Below are 22,392 nucleotides of genomic sequence, written 5' to 3' on the forward strand. Positions count from 1 at the left end.
ATTTGCGTGTAGGCCATTTGGTGTGCGTAAAATTAGGCCTGAAAGTTTAGGCTTAAACACTAATGCCAGATGGATAAAAATAATAGGATAAAACATATAGATATAAATTACACAACAATGATGATTAATTTATGGATTTTTAATGTATTATTTTCTCTTTATTCAACCAGAGCCCCACCCATCCGCCCTCCAACCAGAGCGCCACCCATCCGCCCTCCAACCAGAGCGCCACCCATCCTCCCTCCAACCAGAGCGCCACCCATCCGCCCTCCAACCAGAGCGCCACCCATCCTCCCTCCAACCAGACCGCCACCCATCCGCCCTCCAACCAGACCGCCACCCATCCGCCCTCCAACCAGACCGCCACCCATCCGCCCTCCAACCAGAGCCCCACCAATCCGCCCTCCAACCAGACCGCCACCCATCCGCCCTCCAACCAGAGCGCCACCCATCCGCCCTCCAACCAGAGCGCATTTCATGGCCCTAAACCTTCCCGCCCCGTGGATATAACCACAGAAGGTATTTTTCTTTACTGTCAACAATCTAGTCTTACTCGGCCTATAGACGATTCACCTCTCCTCTCTTGGCACTAACAATGGATTCAAACTGAGCAAATAAGAAATTAATCTCTGTCTTTGTTGTTGAGTGTTCCAACTCCTTTTTGCCTCGAATTAGTCCTTTTAAAAGGTTTTTCTTGATAAGCCCTTGTTGTTAGAAGGAGTTGTACTTTAGTACATTGTAAAGTTCCACCCGTGAATAAAAGCAACTGTGAATCTGAGGTAGTTCCTGTTAAACTGCATTCTTGTGGTACTTAGGTAATGAATGAGTTTCACCAGCCAGGAGGACACTTTCACTTTCAGTGTCTGCAGCCTTTAAATAGCCTGCTGTTTGGTGATTTTATCAAATTGTTTTGCAGAGAATCCTTGACTGTCAGCGAAACTACGAGTATATGTGAGTATCAAGCCTGACTTTAATCTGACTTCTGATTTCCAAACCCACAGGTATTCAAACTCTTCGCTGGTTGACCTAATCCTGACAAATTGGCTCCCATAAATACTTGGCCTGTGGTGTCTTTACAAGTGATCTCAGCGACCACTTTCCTATTGTTTGTACTAAAGATACCAAACTGAACAACTCTGATCGTTGTAGATTTATGAAGAGGTTAATAATATTTTTTTCCCCCAGGCGTTCCTTCGTGATCTTCAGAGTTTCTCTATATCAGCTGCATTCACCACACTGATTTGGCTGTAGAATTGTTCTCATGTTCTCATGACACACACCAATAGCACTGACAAACCTGTATAAACCTGGACCTTGATTTTTTGAATCAGGCATGTTAGTGCTGGATTACAATACAAGCCTGTAGAACCAGTCACTACTGGACTGGAGCAGGAGATCCCTGTATTAGAATTGTGTCTTAAGATGCTGTCAAACTATTTACTATTTATTATTGTTACAGATCATTATTGGAAGTAAAATGGTTTATGATGACCAAATGTGTTGTATTTTGCTATTGACATGATAAGGAATAGCATCATAGAGGTTAAATAAGTATTAATGATGATTAACTTGTATCAACCATTTACTTTTAAGCGATCTTGTGAAGCCACTTGACCATGGACTCCCCAATGTGCCTCGTTAAAAACGCTGACGGAGAGCTCTGCGTAGAACCAGAGGCCATCGACTACCTGATGGGACTGAAACAGAAAGTAGTTGTTGTGTCAGTGGTCGGGCTGTATCGCACCGGAAAGTCCTACCTCATGAACAAGCTGGCTCAGAAGAGAAGTGGTGAGAGACAAATATATATTTCTTTACAAACAGGTTTGGACATCATCTGTGCCTCAGTCTTTTTTGGTAACACTGTACATTAAGTTTCTCCTACTACTCTGAAACTACACAGTAATAACTGTAGAAATAGAGTAGGATTCTTGCAACTCGTACAATATTTGTAGGAAGACAATATCTGTGCGTAACCTCTTAGATTTAACAGCAAAATGTTGATTTCCACCAAATTAGACATACGCAAAAGTAACTGCGATTCATATGTAATTAGATGATTCTGACATGCCAAAACTTGGTATATTTGTAAAGAAGATATCTGGGAGATTATGAGGAAATTATCAGAAGATAGACAGGAGTTACATAGTTCAGAACACACAAGATCAAGCACACACAAAAATAATTGTTTATTTTGTATTTTGAAAGTCATCTTTCATTGGCAAGCTGTGAATGATTGATTCCCAGAGATGGAAACACATCAGAAGGCGTCCACATCATCTGAACAATATCAGAAAACAAAATGGGATTGATAGACCTAACAACTAGAAATGGGCAGATGTTTTAGTAAGTGGTGTCAGGTCACGGGTTTCCAAAGTGGCAGATGTCTGTAAATGTGATAATTCCAGTGCTATTATATATCTGTAATCCCTAAATGCTGTTTGTTCAATATAAAAACACAATTTCTACCATATATATATATATTTTAACAAGGGAAGTCAGTTAATGTTACCGATGTGAAATGGATAGCAAGTTAGTGGGGTGCGTGCTAATAGCGTTTCAATCGTTGATGTCACCCGTTCTGAGAATATGGGTAACGATGCTTCGGTGGGAGGCTGTTGTCTAGGTGTGCAGAGGGTCCCTGGTTCAAGCCCAGGTAGGGGCTAGGAGAGGAACGGAAGCAATACTGTTACCTTAACAACAAATTTTAAAAAATATATATTTACAACAACGGCATACCAGGGAACAGTGTTCAGGGGCAGAACCTCACTCAAACTGTGGTGTTATTATGGGGTATTCAGGGTACATTCAAGTGCCCTTTCAACCTTTCAAAATTGTCTGAATGTGGTATTTGCACTGCTTTTGCACTCTGGATTTGCCTATATTGTTCACTATTAAAACTAAATTTCTACAACACCAACCTCTCTCTCAAACGTTGTGGTGGTGTCAGGGGATATCCAAATGGCTTTTCAACCTCTCCAAAGTGCCTCTCCAAAGGGCCTGCATGTTTAGCCTCGGCATATCCAATGTATTGGCCCCACATACAAAACTAACTGTTCACAAAAACAATATAAAAGCAACAGATATAGTGTACATTAAAGAATATATCAACATGTCTTATCAAACACATACTTGGTTACACGTGTCCATCACTAAAAAAAAAGTGCAAAACTAAACAACTATTTACAAAATGGCGTCCATGTTTGTTTTACATCCCAAGTGTAGATGATAAGATTTCACTTTCACCGTAGCTTGTGCATGTCGTGATGGTCTTTGAAGGAGGCCTTCTCTGCCAGGAAACAAAATGAGAACTGGCATTTCGGACAGAAGATCTGGCATTTCACCCTTTTTTCCTGTCTGTATTTGGTGAAATGCTTGCAGCTGTTATCGGAAGGCTAGCTGGGAGAGAGGGGTTTGACTTTTTGTTTTGGCCATTTGCTTGTGGACAATGAAAGCATTTAATATAGCAATGTAAACAAAGTGGTAAAAAAAAAGTCTTATACCATTTCCTGGTCTTGTGGAAGACCTGGTAGTAGCCTATCAGAGCATCAGATATATCAGGTATACACGCCCCAACGCTGGCATTGTAGTCCTTCACAGAAACAGGAATGGGGACATTCTTCCTTTTCACCCTCCTTGAGACATGGTTGTTATTGAATGCCTTATGCTGTGTGGTGAGCATGTTAACTTCCCTAGTGTCCTTCCATTTCACAAAAAGCAGCTTGTTGGGGAGGGGTGGCTCCCAAATGTCATCTTCCAAAATTCTGCATCCTCCACTCTGTAGTGAATCAAATATAGGGATATATTGTTGTTAGACACACAGAATTACAGTTGACTAAATTTACAAAACAACATTACCGTAAAGTTAAAACACTAAGCCTGAATTGTATCTGTACAGTGACTCACATAGAAGGTGTGAAGCACAAACAATGTAAACAAATAAGCAATGGCCATGACAGTTTAATGGTTCTCTCCAATGGCCATGAGAGTTTAGTGGTCCTCTCCAATGGCCATGACAGTTTAATGGTTCTCTCCAATGGCCATGAGAGTTTAGTTGTCCTCTCCAATGGCCATGAGAGTTTAGTGGTTCTCTCCAATGGCCATGAGAGTTTAGTGGTCCTCTCCAATGGCCATGAGAGTTTAGTGGTCCTCTCCAATGGCCATGAGAGTTTAGTAGCCTCTCCAAATGCCATGAGAGTTTAGTGGTCCTCTCCAATGGCCATGAGAGTTTAGTGGTCCTCTCAAATGGCCATGAGAGTTTAGTGGTCCTCTCCAATGGCCATGAGAGTTTAGTAGCCTCTCCAATGACCATGAGAGTTTAGTGGCCTCTCCAATGGCCATTAGAGTTTAGTGGCCTCTCCAATGGCCATGAGAGTTTAGTGGTTCTCTCCAATGGCCATGAGAGTTTAGTGGTCCTCTCCAATGGCCATGAGAGTTTAGTAGCCTCTCCAATGGCCATGAGAGTTTAGTGGTCATCTCCAATGGCCATGAGAGTTTAGTAGCCTCTCCAATGACCATGACAGTTTAGTGGCCTCTCCAATGGCCATGAGAGTTTAGTGGCCTCTCCAATGGCCATGAGAGTTTAGTGGCCTCTCCAAATGCCATGAGAGTTTAGTGGTCCTCTCCAATGGCCATGAGAGTTTAGTGGTCCTCTCAAATGGCCATGAGAGTTTAGTGTTCTCTCCAATGGCCATGCGAGTTTAGTGGCCTCTCCAATGGCCATGCGAGTTTAGTGGCCTCTCCAATGGCCATGAGAGTTTAGTGGCCTCTCCAATGGCCATGATAGTTTAATAGCCTCTCCAATGGCCATGAGAGTTTAGTGGCCTCTCCAATGTCCATGAGAGTTTAGTGGCCACTCCAATGGCCATGAGAGTTTAGTGGCCTCTCCAATGGCCATGAGAGTTTAGTGGTCCTCTCCAATGGCCATGAGAGTTTAGTCGCCTCTCCAATGGCCATGAGAGTTTAGTGTTCTCTTCAATGGCCATGAGAGTTTAGTGGTCCTCTCCAATGGTCATGAGAGTTTAGTGGCCTCTGCAAAGTAACAACAATGACACAGTGAACTAATTTGAAATAATAGACAATAACTACTTTGGAATTGTATAACATTGACATTTCTTGTTACACAGGCCTATGAAAACTAAATCCAAAGCACAAAAAGCAGACAATTTACCAAAAACAAAATACATATAGTAAATAAGCTACAGTATATCACAAAAGTGAGTACACCCCTCACGTTTCTGTAAATATTTGAGTATATCTTTTCATGTGACAACACTGAAGAAATGACACTTTGCTACAATGTAAAGTAGTGAGTGTACAGCTTGTATGACAGTGTCAATTTGCTGTCCCCTGAAAATAACTCAACACGCAGCCATTCATGTCTAAACCGCTGGCAACAAAAGTGAGTTCATTGACACTGTTATACAAGCTGTACACTCACTACTTTACATTGTAGCGAAGTGTCATTTCTTCAGTGTTGTCACATGAAAAGATATACTCAAATATGTAAAGAAATGTGAGGGTGTACTCACTTTTGTGATATACTGTATATGAAGTACAAAATAAAGTATAGTGTATATATATATACACTATACTTTATTTTCATATATATATATAAGTCATGAAAATAATTTCCTTACAGATCTAAAAATGATCTTTCCCTTTCCTTTGAGAAAGAAAAATAAATAAACAAAAATCACCATGGTTACAATCATGATCTCCATCTCCCTTAATTAAACAAAATAAATACCTCACTCTGAACCCCAAACATATCTGCTAGATTCATGATAGGAACGTGAATTTAAAACATGATCTTTTTTTATTGGAATTTGAAGCTGTTGTTGGTAAATAATGAAATCTGCTGGCTTCCGAAGTTACTTTCTCAACTTTAAAACCCTTTTTAAAGAGAAGTCAAACAGAAAAATGTTCTCCTGTCTCCACATTTTTGCTGGTTAGTCTGTTGTCTGCAAAGGTTGTTACATTGTAACTACATAGTAATTAAAAATGTAAGGGGGTTGGTAGTTAGCTAGTTCTGGTCTGCAGTAGTTCTGGTCCATACTAACTAACTCTGGTCTAAGGCGTAGTTAGTAACTAACTAGTTCTGGTCCATACTAACTAACTCTGGTCTAAGGCGTAGTTAGTAACTAACTAGTTCTGGTCTGCAGTAGCTCTGGTCCGCACTAACTAACTCTGGTCTAAGGCGTAGCTAGTAAATAGCTAGTTCTGGTCTGCAGTAATTCTGGTCCATACTAACTAACTCTGGTCTAAGGCGTAGCTAGTAGTTAGCTAGTTCTGGTCCATACTAACTAACTCTGGTCTAAGGCATAGCTAGTTGTTAGCTAGTTCTGGTCCATACTAACTAACTCTGGTCTAAGGCGTAGCTAGTAACTAGCTAGTTCTGTTCTGCAGTAGCTCTGATCCAGCTCTGTAACAGTGTTATAGGCTGATTTAATATTTATTCTGTAAATGTCCTCAACAATCTCTGTTGATTTAGGTTTTGCCCTTGGAGCCACCATCCAGTCCAAGACTAAGGGCATCTGGATGTGGTGTGTCCCTCATCCTGAAAAAACAGACCACACCCTGGTCCTGCTGGATACAGAGGGACTGGGGGACGTGGAGAAGGTGGGGGGGTCAAAGTTCAATCTCTTTACAATCCACATTACATATTCACATTCCTTCATTTACCAACAAAGCACAGTGAACACATACTGTATCTGCACCCTCATCATTTAAACAAGATGATTACGTCGTCAGAGATCCGATACATGTTGTGATACTTGTTTCAGGGGGATTCTAAGAATGATGCCTGGATCTTCTCGCTGGCCATTCTGTTAAGCAGTACTCTGGTCTACAACAGTCGAGGGACCATCGACAATGATGCTGTGGAGAAGCTTCAGTATCCTTTTGGGTCAAAATGTGGCTAAATTATTGTGGACATAATCTGTTGTGGTATTTCATATGATAGTTTGCTTGTTTGTTAGACTTTTGACAGTAATCTCAGCCATATTAGTGAAAGCCTAGCTAATTGTGATGGTCATTTTCATGAATTTGTATGTACATTTTTAACATGATTTAATTGTAGGCTAGACCTAATCAGTGATATGGTAGAGCATTTAAATGGTCATATTGCGCCAACTAAATATGTTTAATTAAATATACTTTATGCAAGTTGCATATGTCGTGTTTATCAGTGCTACGTAGTAATTTATTTCTCTGGGAACTGTAAAGGGCTTGAGAAATCTCAGGATGCCGGTTCCGGGATTGATACTTAGCTTCAGTGAACATGAAGAGCTGGTGTGGACGAAAAGCAAAGTCTGTGACTTTCAAACAAATGACGTTACTGTGTCAATTGAAATCTAAACTGAAAATTACTTGTTTTGTTTGTTTGTTTGTAATTTCCCTGTAATTTCCCTGTAATTTCCCTGTAATTTCCCTGTACACAAAAAGTGCATGACATTGACATGAGCTTTGGGAAATGCTGTATCAATCCTCAACCGGTCCTACAGATATGTGAACGAGCTGACAGAGATGATCAAGGTGAAGTCTTCCACTGTCGATGAGGAGGAAGGAGAGGGCTCACAGTTTGCGCAGTTCTTTCCTAATTTTGTGTGGACCGTCAGAGATTTTACTCTACAGCTCGAGATAGACGGCAGAGTAATCACTCCAGACCAGTATCTGGAGAATTCCCTTCAACTCAAGAAAGGTGATATTGATTAATATAAACCAGGTAGTTTGAGACCTAGATGCTGATTGGCTCAAACAGCATTCCAGCTGTGTGTATATCAGACAATATACCACGGTATGATGCAAAGTGTAATGTTATGACTATAACTACTGTTCCCTGAAGGAGTACAACAGACTATGGAGATTCACACTCTCGTGACTTCGGTTGAAGGATTTACAATCACGCCAGACAAGGCCAATGAAATCCTGGGACTGGGAGAGATTCTTCCACCACTCTTGACAACTGTTTGTCTGAACGTGGAGATGGATACTTTTCATCTAACTCATATGTTGGAGACAACACTCTTGACACCTGTGAACACTGTGGAACTCAGCTGAAAAACCTGTGTTCAAGTGCCAAGGTTTGCAAAATCCTGGTGAGCTCTGGGTACACCGGCTCCGGCGATCAGTGACAAGCCTCACTCGGTTTAGGTGGTACGATGCGTTCTGGCAACCGGCTGGCACCCAGCGCTGGAACGCATGCTTTAAAAATTCACCTAATGAAAAAGCCTTGTCATGGAGGTTACCCTACTGACCAGTCATAGATACTGACAAAATACCTTGTAACATATCTGGGAATGGGACAGACAGCTCATTTGGGGGCTCAAAGGGGGGAACAGTAATAAACATAGACAAGCTTCCAACATACGTAGTGTTTCCATGAAACTGTATAACCTGCGTGAAGCAAAAGGGGCTATGGCAAGGTAGGCTAGCTAGCATCTTTGACTATTTAGAATAACCAAGCAAATTTCAGCTACGTATTCTTAACAAGCAAGCTACCCCAGCAACTCCACCGTGGGCAGGTAGGAATAGCTAGTTATATGCAGTGCTTGTTTAGCTAGGCCAGTCTCAAAAGTTCAGGTAGGAACGGTTTACTGGGGTGGGACCGGACCGTTCATCAACATGTCTGAGAAGAGAGGTAAACGGTGCTTGACCGAGGCAGACACAGGCAGCCGAATCTGGCCGCCCTCTCTCTTTGGGTAGCCTCATCCTAACTGGCAACAGAGCACACAGGAGCCGGGTAGAGTCCCACAATCACACCGGTGTGATTTATTACCTACAGCCCATTTTAAACATCCATATTTTTTTGCATCGTATTCATCTTTTCCTTCTGTATCCGCCGATACCAACCATTAACCTGTGTGATTAATGGGGGCTGAGCTAGAGTCTGTGTGACAAGGGCAGATCCGAAAAACGGTTCTTCTCACAAAAAAACGTCTGTAAAGTCCGAACAGTTTGAACTGCAGATTATTATGACCCTAATATGAAAAGCTGAGACACTCACAAACACACACATGTAAGCTTCACAAGAGTCGTTAGAAGGTAAGGAGTGCTTCTACGTAGAAAATCATAGCACATCCCAGGACATCGTGTCTATAATACTGTAAGGCACATATGTCAGAGTCAAGGCCCGCGGGCCACATCCGGCCCGCAAGAAGGTTTTTTACGGCCCCTGGGATGATCTTGATTTATTATTAGAACCGGCCCGCAGCAAGCCGGCAGCCCGCAGATCTTTTACACGCACCAATACTACATTTCCCACAATGCAAAGGTGACGCACCGAGCAGTAGGCTGCTTCATTTCAATATTTATTGGCACAGCAGTCGTCAGCATCACAGTAAAATTAACTTTCAGATACCCATCAAAAATGGCAAAACGGAAGGTGGATACTGAGAACCGGGGGTTTCAAACAAGGTGGGAGTCGGAGTATATGTTCACGAAGGTAGCTGGAAAACCTGTGTGTCTTCTGTGTGGAGAAAGTGTGGCGGTACTGAAAGAGTATAATCTGAGACGACATTATGAAACGAAACACGCGGACAAAAACAAGAATATGGACATGGAACAAAGGCTACAAAAGGCAGAGGAATTAAAACGAGGCCTCAAATCTCGACAGGCTCTGTTCAAAAAAGCCAAATCACAAGGCCAGGCTGCTGTCAAGGCCAGTTTTATTTTGGCAGAAGAGATCGCTAAATCAGCCCGGCCATTTACGGAGGGGGATTTCATCAAAAACTGCATGATTAAAGTTTGTGACGAAGTTTGCCCAGAAAAAAGGCAACTCTTTTTAAATGTGAGTCTGAGCAGAAACACCATTGCCGAGAGAGTAGACCAGTTGTCCATCAATCTAAAAGAGCAGCTTGTGAAAAAGGGAAAAGATTTTATTGCATATTCCTTGGCTGTGGATGAGAGCACCGACATTTCTGACATTGCCCAGTTGTCAATTTTCATCCGCGGAGTGGACTCCAACCTAAGCGTGACAGAGGAGTTTTTGGCTTTACGTCCTATGCATGGCACAACTACGGGGCATGATTTGTATGAAGAGGTGTCAAGATGTGTAAATGAGATGGAGCTGCCTTGGGAAAAACTCGTGGGTTTGACAACCGACGGAGCACCTGCGATGTGTGGACACAGGAGCGGACTGGTGGCGAAGATACGGGAAAAGATGCAAGAGGAAAACGCGACAGGTGAGCTGACAGCTTATCATTGTATCATACACCAGGAAGCGTTGTGCGGTAAAGCCTTGAAAATGGAGCATGTAATGAGCATCATCACGCGCACAGTTAACTTTATCAGAGCCAAAGGTTTGAATCACCGCCAGTTCAAGGCATTTCTGACGGAGTTAGAAACGGAGCATGGTGATTTGCCTTATCACACAGAGGTGCGATGGCTAAGCCAGGGAAAGGTGCTTCAAAGATGTTTCGAGCTTCGTGAGGAGATTTGTCTGTTCTTGGACAGCAAAGGGAAAGACACAACACAACTCCGAGACGAAATGTTTCTGTGTGAAATGGCTTTTCTGTGTGACATTACGAGTCATCTGAATGCAATAAACTTGCAGCTGCAGGGTCGGGATCGTGTCATCTCTGATATGTACAGTACAGTGAAGGCATTTAAAACCAAACTGACTCTGTGGGAGACGCAGATGCGGAAAGAAAATTTGAGCCACTTTCCCAGCTGCCAGACCATGAAAGAGAAGCTCTCTACCAGTGCGTTCCCGAGCACACAGTTGGCTGATAAAATAGGTATGCTTGCCGCTGACTTTCGACGCCGATTTGCTGACTTTGAAGCACAAAAAAGCAGGTTGGAACTGCTCGGTAACCCATTTGCTGTTGACGTGGAAAGCTCACCACCAAACCTCCAAATGGAGTTGATTGACCTCCAATGCAATGATGCACTGAGGGCAAAATATGCGGCAGTGGGTGCTGCGGAGTTCGCCCGTTTCCTCCCCGGCACAATGCCCCAGCTGCGCATCCAGGCTGCTCAAACGTTGTCTATGTTTGGCAGCACATACCTGTGTGAACAACTGTTTTCTTTGATGAACCTGAACAAAACATCACACAGAAGTCGACTTACTGCTGAACACCTCCACTCAATTCTGAGGATTTCTTCAGCTCAGAGCCTTACCCCGAACATTGATGAACTTGTGGAAAAGATGGGACACCACCAAGTATCACCCTCAACCTCAAACAAGTGAACATTACTGTGCAATCACATATTTAGAGTTTTTACTCAGTTCAAGTTTAAAAGTTAAAATTTAATATTTGTTTTCACTGCATGTTACTTCTCCTTAAACAAAGTGTTGTTTTTGATTAATAGATTTTTGCACTTTATTTTTTTGTATTTCAATCCAATTATATTTTAAAAATATTTCAGTTGAGTGGATGATAGAAAATTGCTATTATTGTTTTTTCTTTGAAGTAAATTTAGCCCACTTTTGCTAAAATAGAAAATATAGTCTACTGATGGTGCCTTGAATACCGGTTTCTTTCATTTAATGTTCATGTTATGGGGATATTTATATAAAGGAAATTTGTCTTTTGTGTCTGTTGAAAATTAAAGATTACTGACAGAGCCATAAGAAAATATTGCTTTATTTATCTGATCATATTGTAATATATTTGTTAGGTTTTCAGTAGGTTCAATTAGGTTCACTAGACTATATGCGTCATTTAAAAATTTTTCAATGAACATTCGAACAGTCCGGCCCTCGTCTTGTAGCTGATTTTTTTATTTGGCCCTCCGTCCATTTGACTTTGACACCCCTGCTGTAAGGGGTTCTTCTACATAGAAGATCATAGGAAATCCCCGGTCATAGTGTCTATAATACGATAAGATCACATAGTTGCTGTCACAAACTCCAAACTCCAAACTCCACACAGTTATCACTGAGTAGATATTAATTTCCCACTGAACAAACAATTCCTGGACTTACAGCATTTTTATGAATTCATGTTTGATCAGGTTTCTGTTAAGGCGGACCGTATTTTTTAAAATTATTTATTCATTTATTTTTTTTATTAATTTGGAAATTAAACTCACGAATGCAATTGTTTATGTCAAATTGTTCTGTTCTCCTTGTAGCCCTGGTTGTCCTGAAAAGAGCATGGGAAAACACTTCAAGTAATAGTAATGCCTAGTAATGCCAATGTTATGTGAGGCTAAATATAAGAGCAAGCAGATGAATGAAATAGCGTCGATCGATGGCGTTTAAGACGAGGGAGGGACGATTCTTTTTTTTCTCGTGAGCGTGACCTTATTTCTATTACAGCATATTGGGTGACTGTCATTCATATTCCATTCACCCAGTTTAATAAATCTTCTTCTGGATCGGTGTCCCTTCCATGGGACGGTTGAGCTAACGTAGGCTAATGCGATTAGCATGAGGTTGTAAGTAACAAGAACATTTCCCAGGAGACATATCTCATATTGGCAGAAAGCTTAAGAAATGTTTTTCAACAGAATCGGTGGAATTAATACACCCCTGATCACACGCAAACACTGTTCACTCTCATAGCAGCTACATACAAACAGCATGATCATTTTGCTCATTATAAATATACATAATTCCTTCTCACCTCTTCACGCTCTCCTCCTCTCACCTTTTCCCTTTGTTTGTAGACTTCAGTGCACAACACATCAGCTGTCTGTGACCAGGCAAAACAAAAATCAAAGTCAAACCTTCATATCATAACCGCTAACTACTACACACAGTCTACATCATTATCGCCATATTAGCTAACGTCATAGTCAACGTTCCAGTGTTGGATAGACATTCAGCTGGGTAACATAGCATCCCTCGCTGTTTTAGCCAGTTGTTTGAGTATGCTAGCTGCATTCACTAGCTAAGTAAAAGTGGAAAAAATACAACGAAATATATACTCTCTCTATCGCTTCTCCTTCATTTTTAAAGAAATACATTTGTTAAAATCTGTTAAACTATTGTCTTTCTATTTGAGTCAATTAATCACCAAACTTCATACACTGTAGTGCTAGCTAGCTGTAGCTTATGCTTTCAGTACTAGATTCATTCTCTGATCCTTTGATTGGGTTGACACCATGCCTGTTCATGCTGGAAGAGCTCTGATAGGTTAGAGGAGAAAGGACATATTATTGAGACGTACCCAAGATCTGCATGTACTATAAAATCCAGTAATGTCAATGTTATCTTTCAGGTTATGGTAAAAAAATGAATGACTACAATCTCCCGCGAGAGTGCATCCGGAACTTCTTCCCCTCACGCAAGTGTTTTGTGTTCCCCTCCCCTACAACTCCTGACAACATGCACCGACTGGACTCCATGGACGAGGCTGAGCTTTCTGGAAGCTTCAGAGAGGTCGCAGATACTTTCTGCCGCTTTATTTTCCAGGAGAGCCGTATGAAGACTGTTATAGGGGGACACACATTGACTGGAGAGAGTGAGTCAGACATCCACCTACAGGACAGTATGTGAAAATGGATGCATATATTGATTATGAATTGTACTGTGCCACTAAATTCAAACATTCATATTTGTCCTCCCATCTGTATCATTGCAGTGCTGGGCCACCTGGTCACCACCTATGTGGAGACCATTGCCAAAGGCAATGTGCCCTGTCTGGAGAATGCTGTGATGGCCATGGCTAAAATTGAGAACCAGGCTGCTGTGGATGAGGGCCTGGCTGTGTACCAGAAGGGAATGGAGGATGTGAAGGCCTTATTCCCAGTGGATATCAATCAGCTGTCAGAGAACCACCTTCGATCAGAGACCCAGGCCACAAAGGCGTTCATGAAGCGATCATTCAAAGACGACAATGGGGAGTTCTTGAAAGCTCTTGTGGTAATGCATTTTTATCATCATCAAGGCCATTCAATAGAAAAATTATTGATTCGCCTATGCAACAAAATGATAATCACCTCTAACAGTAACACCAGTAGGACCCAAGGACACCAGGTGGAATATGACCAAGCAGTGCAATTCCTCAATCAATTAACTTCTAGAGACAAAATAACACTACTGTGAAAATCATTGCTCAAATTAGATTTTTAAACTTGGATTAAAAATTACACTATATTGAATAAAAGCCTAATGTAGATATGGAGCCAATATGTAACAATTACTCACTATAGTAACATGGCATTTCGGGATCCACATGTCTGAAGCTTGTGTCAGTTCATACCAGAGTTTACATGTCTGAAGCTAGAATCAGTTCATACTAGGGTTCACATGTCTGAAGCTAGTGTCAGCTCATACTAGGGTTCACATGTCTGAAGCTAGCATCAGTTCATACCAGGGTTCACATGTCTGAAGCTAATGTCAGCTCATACCAGGGTTCATGTACTGAAGCTAGTATCAGCTCATACCGGCTCATACCGGGGTTCACATGGCTGAAGCTAGTATCAGGTCATCTCAAGTTCCACATGTCTGAAGCTAGTATCAGCTTATACCGCTAGTATCAGGTCGTCCCAAGGTTCACATGTACTAGATTGTCTGAAGCTAGTATCAGCTGAAGGTCAACCTGACCTTGTATACTATAAAATGTTGCTTCTTAGAGAACATTCTGATCTACAACGTGTTATTTTATCGAGGTTGACTTACAGCTGCTGTGTTTCTCATGTGGTTTATACTGTCTTCTCCAATGTTAGCATGCTGTAATAAACCTTTTCTAGAACTGTCTTTCTATAATTGTCTGATCTTTTATCATATTCTACACACCTGCATCTGAACATTCCCAATGAATCTTTCAGGAGGCCATTAGCAACCACACCGCCGACCTTTTCAAGCAGAACAAGGATGCCTCAGAGAAGAAGTGCAAGGCCCTTCTGGAGAATCTGTCTGCTCAGATGGATCAGGGGATGAAGGAGGGGACGTACGCCACACCAGGAGGCTATGAGCTTTACTGCAATCACCATGACAACATAGTGGCACAGTACCGGGCCGAGCCCAACAAAGGAGTCAGGGTAAGAGCTAGAAACCAAACAACATCAACAATGTAGTGTATTAGAGAATCAAAAACCATCCATCATTAGTCAGTAATGATGACCAACATTTCAACTAATTTCAGTCAGCTGGTTACGGTTTGAATCAAAATCAATACAACAACCTATAAGGCCTGTTTTCTGCAGGCTGAGGAGGTTCTGGAGCAGTTCCTGAAGGACAAGAGTGCAGAGTCCAGCGCCGTCCTGCAAGCTGACAAACAACTGACGGAAAATGAGAAAAAAATCCAAGGTAATCCACACCTCAATCTTTTTTTTACTTCCAATTATAAAATATAAATCTACTGTGGTAGGTTAATGTTCAGAAGATGCAAACAAGACCGGTGGCCCCCCACCCTAATACCAGGCCCTGCCCAAAATGACAACTTCTAAGTATTATGGATTAAAAAATAACCAAATAAATCCAAATTGGATTGTATTATTGGTGGCCGACTAGAACATACAAATGGCAGATTGGACAAATAAGCATTTAGTTAGTATCTACTATTTTGAAAGGAGAATTAAAATCAAAGCAAACCATATTTTATTTACAGAGCCTTCAGAAAGTATTCACACTCCTTTTTTCTTTTTTCTACATTTTGTTTTGCTACAGCCTCATTTTAAAATGTATTAAATTCAGATGTTTTGTCACAATATTCCACAAGGTCAAAGTTGAATTATGGTTTTAACATGGGTTACGAATTAATTAAACATTACAAGCTGAAATGTCTTGAGTCAGTAAGTATTCAACCCTTTTGTTATGGCAAGCCTAAATAATAGTGTTTTAACTTGATTTTTGAATGATTACCTCATCTCTGTACCCCACACATACAATTATCTGTAAGGTCCCTCAGTCGAGCAGTGAATTTCCAACACAGATTCAACCACAAAGACCAGGGAGGTTTTCCAATGCCTCGCAAAGAACGACACCTGTTGGTAGATAATAAAAATAATAAATGCAGATATGGAATATCCGTTTGACCATGGTAAAGTTATTAATTACACTTTGGATGTTGTATCAATTCAGCCAGTCTTTACAACGATACAGGCGTCCTTCCTAACTCAGTTGCCGGAGAGCAAGGAAACTGCTCAGGGATTTCAACATGAGGCTAATGCTGACTTTAAAACAGTTACAGAGTTTAATGGCTGTGATAGGAGAAAACTGAGGATGGATCAACAACACATTACTCCACAATACTAACCTAATTTACAGAGTGAAAAGAAGGTGAATACTTTCTGAAGGTATAACAATCTGGTGCTCAACTAACTGTCACCATAGGGATATCCAAAGTCAACCCAAATTACCACTACGACCGGGTCTCATGCAGCTGCACTCTGAATTGATTATTAACTGATTGCTGCCAGCTGTCGGCAGGATTGAAACAAACCTATCCTTCATTTACGTTGTTATGCAGTCACGACCACAAGTCTCACAAAAATCTGTTTTGGGGTGACACTGACTTTATGTCCAAAATTATCCTATTTACAATTTGTATGATTTATCTTTTTTTTTTGTTTAAAATCAAATTTAAATGTTTTTCCTTTTTCCCACCAATTTCATGATATCCAATTGATATCCAATCCTGTTCCATCGCTGCAACTCCCATATGGACTCGGGAGAGGCGAAAGTCGAGAGCCATGCGTCCTTCTCAACAGTGTGTCAAGAAGCAAGAGACACTGCTCTCTTAACCCGGAAGCCAGCCGCACCAATGTGTCGGAGGAAACACAGTACAACTGGTGACCGAAGTCAGCGTACATGAGAAGAATGATTTGCGGGATGTTTCCTGGTCTGACAAACAGGGCAGTAGATCTGCCCCTTTCCACCTTCTGATGAGGAACGGTGACATAGATGGATGTGGTGGATTGAGACACAGCCCAATGCAAATATACATCTAGCTTTAACTGACAGATTTTAAATTGTTTTTTTAAATGTTTTTTATTTATTTATGTTACTTAGATTGAAGCATCGTTGTGCCAATAGACTCTAGAGGGTTTTAATGTGTATGAATCTATATGAGAAATGAGTTGTCCAGTTTTCCTACTTATTTCTCTCTCTCCTTGGCTCTTCCAGCTGAGAAGATGAAAACAGCTGAGCTGGAGCAGGAGAAGGCAGCATTGAATGAGCAAAAGGCAGAGATGGAGCGCACCATTGAGAACATTGGCAGGGGCCAGGAGAAGTACTTGAAGGAGATGAAAGAGAAGATGGAGGAGGAGAGGAAGCAACAGCAGCAGGAGTTCAACAGGACGCTGGAACGCAGGATGCAGGAGCAGAAAGATCTCCTGGAGAAGGGCCATAAGGAGAAGGCTGAGCAAATAAGACAAGAGATCGAGGAGATAAAGAAGAATAATCAATTGGAAAGGGACGCCAATTCCCAGAATCAAAAGGCTCTGCTGGATGACTACAAGCAGCAGGCTGAGGAACAGAGCAAAAAGATAGAAGCGTTAATGTCAGCGCTCAACAATAAATCACAGGCCCCAGTACAAGTTGTTGAACGGCTCTGTATGGTAATGTGATCCACTCCACTTCGAATGCCTGACTATGAAAAGTCAACTGATATTGAATCTTGAAGCGTTGAAGTGTTTGTCCTCTACAGCCATCGCTGTTTTTATCTCTCCCTGCTGGTTATGTATGAAAGTTTTAACGTCTTGAATATCTATCTGGCGTTATTGGCCACATGAGCCTGGTTCCTCTCTCGGTTTCTTCATAGGTTCCTGCCTTCTAGGGACTTTTTCCTAGCCACTGTGCTTCTGCCTCTGCATTTCTTGCTCTTTTGGGTTTTAGGCTGGGTATCTGTAAATCACTTTGAGACAACTGTTGATGTAAAAAGGGCTTTCTAAATGTGATTGATTGACCTTTGGTGAACCCTATATCTTAGTTTAAGATGTCGTAGGCCCTGCAATCAAATGTGTGCTCTATGTCACCTGCGGCCACGTGGCAAATGGCCCAAAACACAAAGAATCTTGTCGGGTCCAGTCCTCCCTTCCTCTGTCAAGAGGACAAAATGTCTCACTGTTACAGTACCCAGATGAATGACTACTGAGATGTATGTCACAGTAATATCCATGTTTGGTAGCTACAGTATCTGAAACCTGTCCTCAGAGGAGAACTTGGATGCCATTCACATGGATCTATGATCTCTGTATGCTTTTTGTTGATCCAGATGCCCAGATATCAATCAGCTGGGACACAGTCAATGTGGGCACCATCCAAGGTCCAAATGACTAAATCATCAGACATTTTCAAGAGTTTTGGAAAACAATATACTGTACACTTGATTTTATCTGCATTAAGTGCCAATTTCAGTTCAACAAAGATTTTCTGGAAAGCAACAAATGCAGACTGTACCTTTTGTTGGAATCGGTTAAACCTTTGAACATTGAGATATTAAATGAATGATCGGAAATGAAAGAGACTGGGTTATGTTAGAAGTTAATGGTTCCCAGAAGAAAGAAGAAGGCTTTGGAATGTGTTTGATAGAGGAGAGTGATGGGTTGATACAGGGGAGACAGATAGACATCTGTGTATTAGATGAAAGAGGGGTTGAGGTCAGGAGGTGAGGACAGATTCTCTTAATAATAAATGTTAGGAATCCTGTTACCCTCTTTATTAGCTTCCTGTAGAGGCATAAAATGTAAGGATTGGAGAGAAAGGGGAGTGTCTTAAGTAGGATGCATATAAACTATAAACGGTGAAGTCTGAAATCTTTTGCTGTCTGTTTTCAGCTATACAGAACCTTTGGGAAGAATAAACTTGGTTAAAGATTCTCTAGTGTCCGTGGATTATTTACTCTGAAAAATAAGTCACCCAACACTCTGAAAGAGCCTGGTCAACCGTGAGGGAAATAGCATACACAACAGTGTCATCAGCATACAATAACAGGTAAAAAATTTATAAGATAAACCAATATTTTTCATGTAAATAATGAAAATTACCGGATCAAGAATTGATCCTTGTGGGACACCCTTTGTTGTGTCCCGAAAACCTGATTTAACACCATCAGTAAATACACATTGCGTTCTGTCCATTTAATCATTATCAATCCAGCTACAAAGGCTCTGAATGAGTAACAAGTGATCCACAGTGTTCAAAAGCCTTAGACACTTCAATGAAAAGGCCTGCACAGAGTTTCTTCTTATCAATACAAGTAATAAACAAGAGAAGCAGCAGAGATGGTGCTAGGACCTGGTCAGCATTCCATGTTGACATGTAAAAAGCATCTTAACAAACAAAACATACTTTAGAAACTAAATGAATGTAATTAATACAATTCAATTCTAAAGAATAGAGTCAAGACTTACATTGTTATATTAAACAGCCTTTATAATATATATCATAATGTAGCCTTATAATAGCTGAATATTAGAGAGAAACCATGCCAATCTATAGGCCCTGCCAACATCACTATTAAATTAAATTACACAGCCTTTTAATACACATCATAATAACCAAATATAACCTATTAATAGCTGAATATAGAGAGAAAGCATGCCAATCTACAGGCCCTGCAATGACCCCAATGCATTTATATACGACACCACGTCGGGCCAGTTGAAATTCTGTTGGGGACAGTAGATTTTGAACAACAGGCCTGGTCGGACCAGTGAGGAAGAAATACGAATAGGACACAGAGTTTTACCTGACCAGGACATGAGATCAGGAAAAACTCCAGGCCACAGAAAATACATTTTTCCCACACCACTTTTGAAACTGTGGTGTTGTCTCTGGGAAGGAGGTTTGTCAAACGTAGTCGATCGCAGGCCAGCAATCATGCATGAATTGATTCTGGGTTCCCCAGACTAATACAGGCTTTTCCTACATTACCTATAGAGGCCATGTCATCTCACCAGCGTACAAGGTTACTTTCATTGTGTGACACATTTGTATATGAGACAGCATAGATTAAGTAGTAAATTTGGAGCAAGAAGTCAGAAGAGTTCATTTACTTCAGAGTTAGCTTATTATAGAGTCCATCAATCCATTATAGTGCCTAGTAGTGTAGGAAAATCCAGACACACAATTTGTTAAGTAAAAGTTTATTGCAATGTGCATTGTCACATTCACATACAGCACATCCATATTGAAGTCACATTCATCCTTGTATAACAGAATGGAGGCATCCAAACCCGTTTCTCAAGAAAAGACTAAACAAAGATTCCATCAAATCATCTGACAGACAAAAAAACACTGTCAAATATGATCGTGGAGTAGTTTTAAACAATGTACTGTACAACAAAATAATAACAATACTGGTAATGTCTTCCCAGAGGAATGGGATGGGAACATTTAGATTCACATTGTTTTAAGAAACTATATAGTGCCTTCAGAAATACCACCCTGCATACCACTGCTGGCTTGCTTTTGAAGCTAAGCAGGGTTGGTCCTGGTCAGTCCCTGGATGGGAGACCAGATGCTGCTGGAAGTGGTGTGGCGACATATTCGTGGATGAATAACGAAGTGAGTTCTGAGCCAACTCTGCCCACTCTCTCCACCTGCCCATTACTTTCGGGATGATAACCAGAGGTAAGGCTGACCGAGATCCCCAGACGCTCCATAAACGCCTTCCTAGGAGCCTTACTCTGAGCACATACCGAACAGGAAGAGACATAGAGCTTCACATCCTTAGCTAAGGTGGGCCACCAGTATTTCCCCCTAAAACCCCGCACTGTCCTATCAATCCCCGGATGACCCGAAGACGGTAGTGTGTGAGCCCACCGAATCAATTTATCACGGACACCAAGCGGCACGTACCTACGACCGGTCGGACACTGTGTAGGTTCAACCCTCAACGCCCGCTCGATGTCCGCGTCCACCTCCCATACCACCGGGGCCACCAGACGAGAGGCTGGAAGGATGGGAGTGGGTTCGATGGACCGGTCCTCGGTGTCATAGAGACGGCACAGCGCGTCGGCCTCAGTGTTAAGGAGAACCTGGTCTATAAGAGATCGTAAATCTAAAGCGTGTAAAGAGCATCTAGCCTGACGCGCATCTGGCCCACCTAGCCTGACGCGGATTCAGTCTCCTCGCTGCTCGAATATACTCCAGATTGCGGTGGTCAGTCCAGATGAGGAAAGGGTGTTTAGCCCCCTCTAGCCAGTTTCTCCACACCTTCAGGGCCTTTACCATAGCTAGTAACTCCCGGTCCCCCACATCATAGTTCCGCTCCGCAGGACCCAGCTTCTTAGAAAAGAAAGCGCAAGGACGGAGCTTCAGTGGCGTGCCCGAGCGCTGAGACAGCACGGCTCCAACCCCAGCCTCGGACGCATCCACCTCCACTATGAATGCTAACGAAGGGTCCGGATGCGCCAACACGGGAGCTTCAGTGAACAGCGCCTTCAACTGGTTTAAGGCTCCATCAGCCTCTGCCGACCACCGCAGACGCACCTGCCCCCCCCTCAGCAGTGAGGTAATGGGCACCGCTACTTGGCCAAAACCCCGGATAAACCTCCGGTAGTAATTGGCAAACCCTAAAAACCGCTGCACCTCCTTTACCGTGGTCGAAGTCGGCCAATTACGCACGGCGTTAACGCGGTCACACTCCATCACCACCCCTGAGCTGGAAATGCGATAACCCAGGAAGGAAACGGCTGGTTTGGAGAACACACATTTCTCAGCCTTGACGTATAGGTCATGCTCCAGCAGTCGCCCAAGAACCTTGCGCACCAGGGAGACATGCGCGGCGCGTGTGGCAGAATAAATCAAGATGTCATTAATATAGACTACCACACCCTGCCCGTGCAAGTCCCTGAGAATCTCATCTACAAAGGATTGGAAGACGGCTGGAGCATTTTTCAACCCATACGACATGACGAGGTACTCATAGTGGCCTGATGTGGTACTAAACGCTGTTTTCTACTCGTCTCCTCCCCGAATACGCACCAGATTATACGTGCTCCTTTGATCCAGTTTTGTGAAGAAATGCGCTCCGTGGAATGATTCCACCGCCGTAGCGATGAGAGGTAGCGGATAACTAAAACCCACTGTGATCGAATTGAGACCTCAATTATCAATGCACGGACGCAGACCTCCCTCCTTTTTCCTCACAAAAAAGAAACTTGAGGAGACGGGTCGCATGGAGGGCCGAATGTACCCCTGTCTCAGAGCTTCCGTGACATATGTCTCCATAGCCAACGTCTCCTCCTGTGACAGTGGGTACACGTGACTCCGGGGAAGTGCAGCGTTCTCCTGGAGGTTTATCACGCAATCCCACCGTCGATGGGGTGGTAATTTGGTCGCTTTTTTCTTACTAAAAGCAATAGCCAAATCGGCATATTCTGGGGGAATGCGCACGGTGGAAACCTGGTCTGGACTCTCCACCGACTCTCCACCGTCGTGGCACATATGGAAACTCCTATACACCTACCCGAACACTCGTCTGACCACCCCTGAAGAGCCCCCTGTTTCCAGGAAATGAGGGGATTGTGAATAGCCATCCAGGGAACCCCCAA

General features: G+C 42.3%; 2 protein-coding genes across 2 annotated transcripts in view; both read left to right on the forward strand.

Annotated features, from left to right (window-relative positions):
- Positions 1–514: 514 nt before the first annotated feature.
- On the forward strand, positions 515–18,711 carry LOC110501949 (guanylate-binding protein 1). The gene is made up of 10 exons (XM_021579826.3): positions 515–951; positions 1,594–1,788; positions 6,491–6,618; positions 6,783–6,892; positions 7,503–7,699; positions 13,167–13,409; positions 13,530–13,810; positions 14,719–14,931; positions 15,097–15,199; positions 17,018–18,711. The coding sequence occupies exons 2-10, from the start codon at positions 1,617–1,619 to the stop codon at positions 17,458–17,460; spliced, it is 1,890 nt and encodes a 629-aa protein (XP_021435501.3). The 5' UTR covers positions 515–951; positions 1,594–1,616; the 3' UTR covers positions 17,461–18,711.
- LOC149972912 (guanylate-binding protein 1-like) overlaps positions 856–22,392 on the forward strand; it is a 48,601-nt gene continuing 27,064 nt past the window's right edge. The window contains exon 1 of the mRNA XM_090216452.1: positions 856–951. The gene's annotated coding sequence lies outside the window, so the exon portion shown is untranslated. The remainder of the gene's footprint in view (positions 952–22,392) is intronic.

Source organism: Oncorhynchus mykiss, chromosome 22 (assembly GCF_057628025.1).
Source record: "Oncorhynchus mykiss isolate SJ-2025 chromosome 22, ASM5762802v1, whole genome shotgun sequence".
NCBI lineage: Eukaryota > Metazoa > Chordata > Actinopteri > Salmoniformes > Salmonidae > Oncorhynchus > Oncorhynchus mykiss.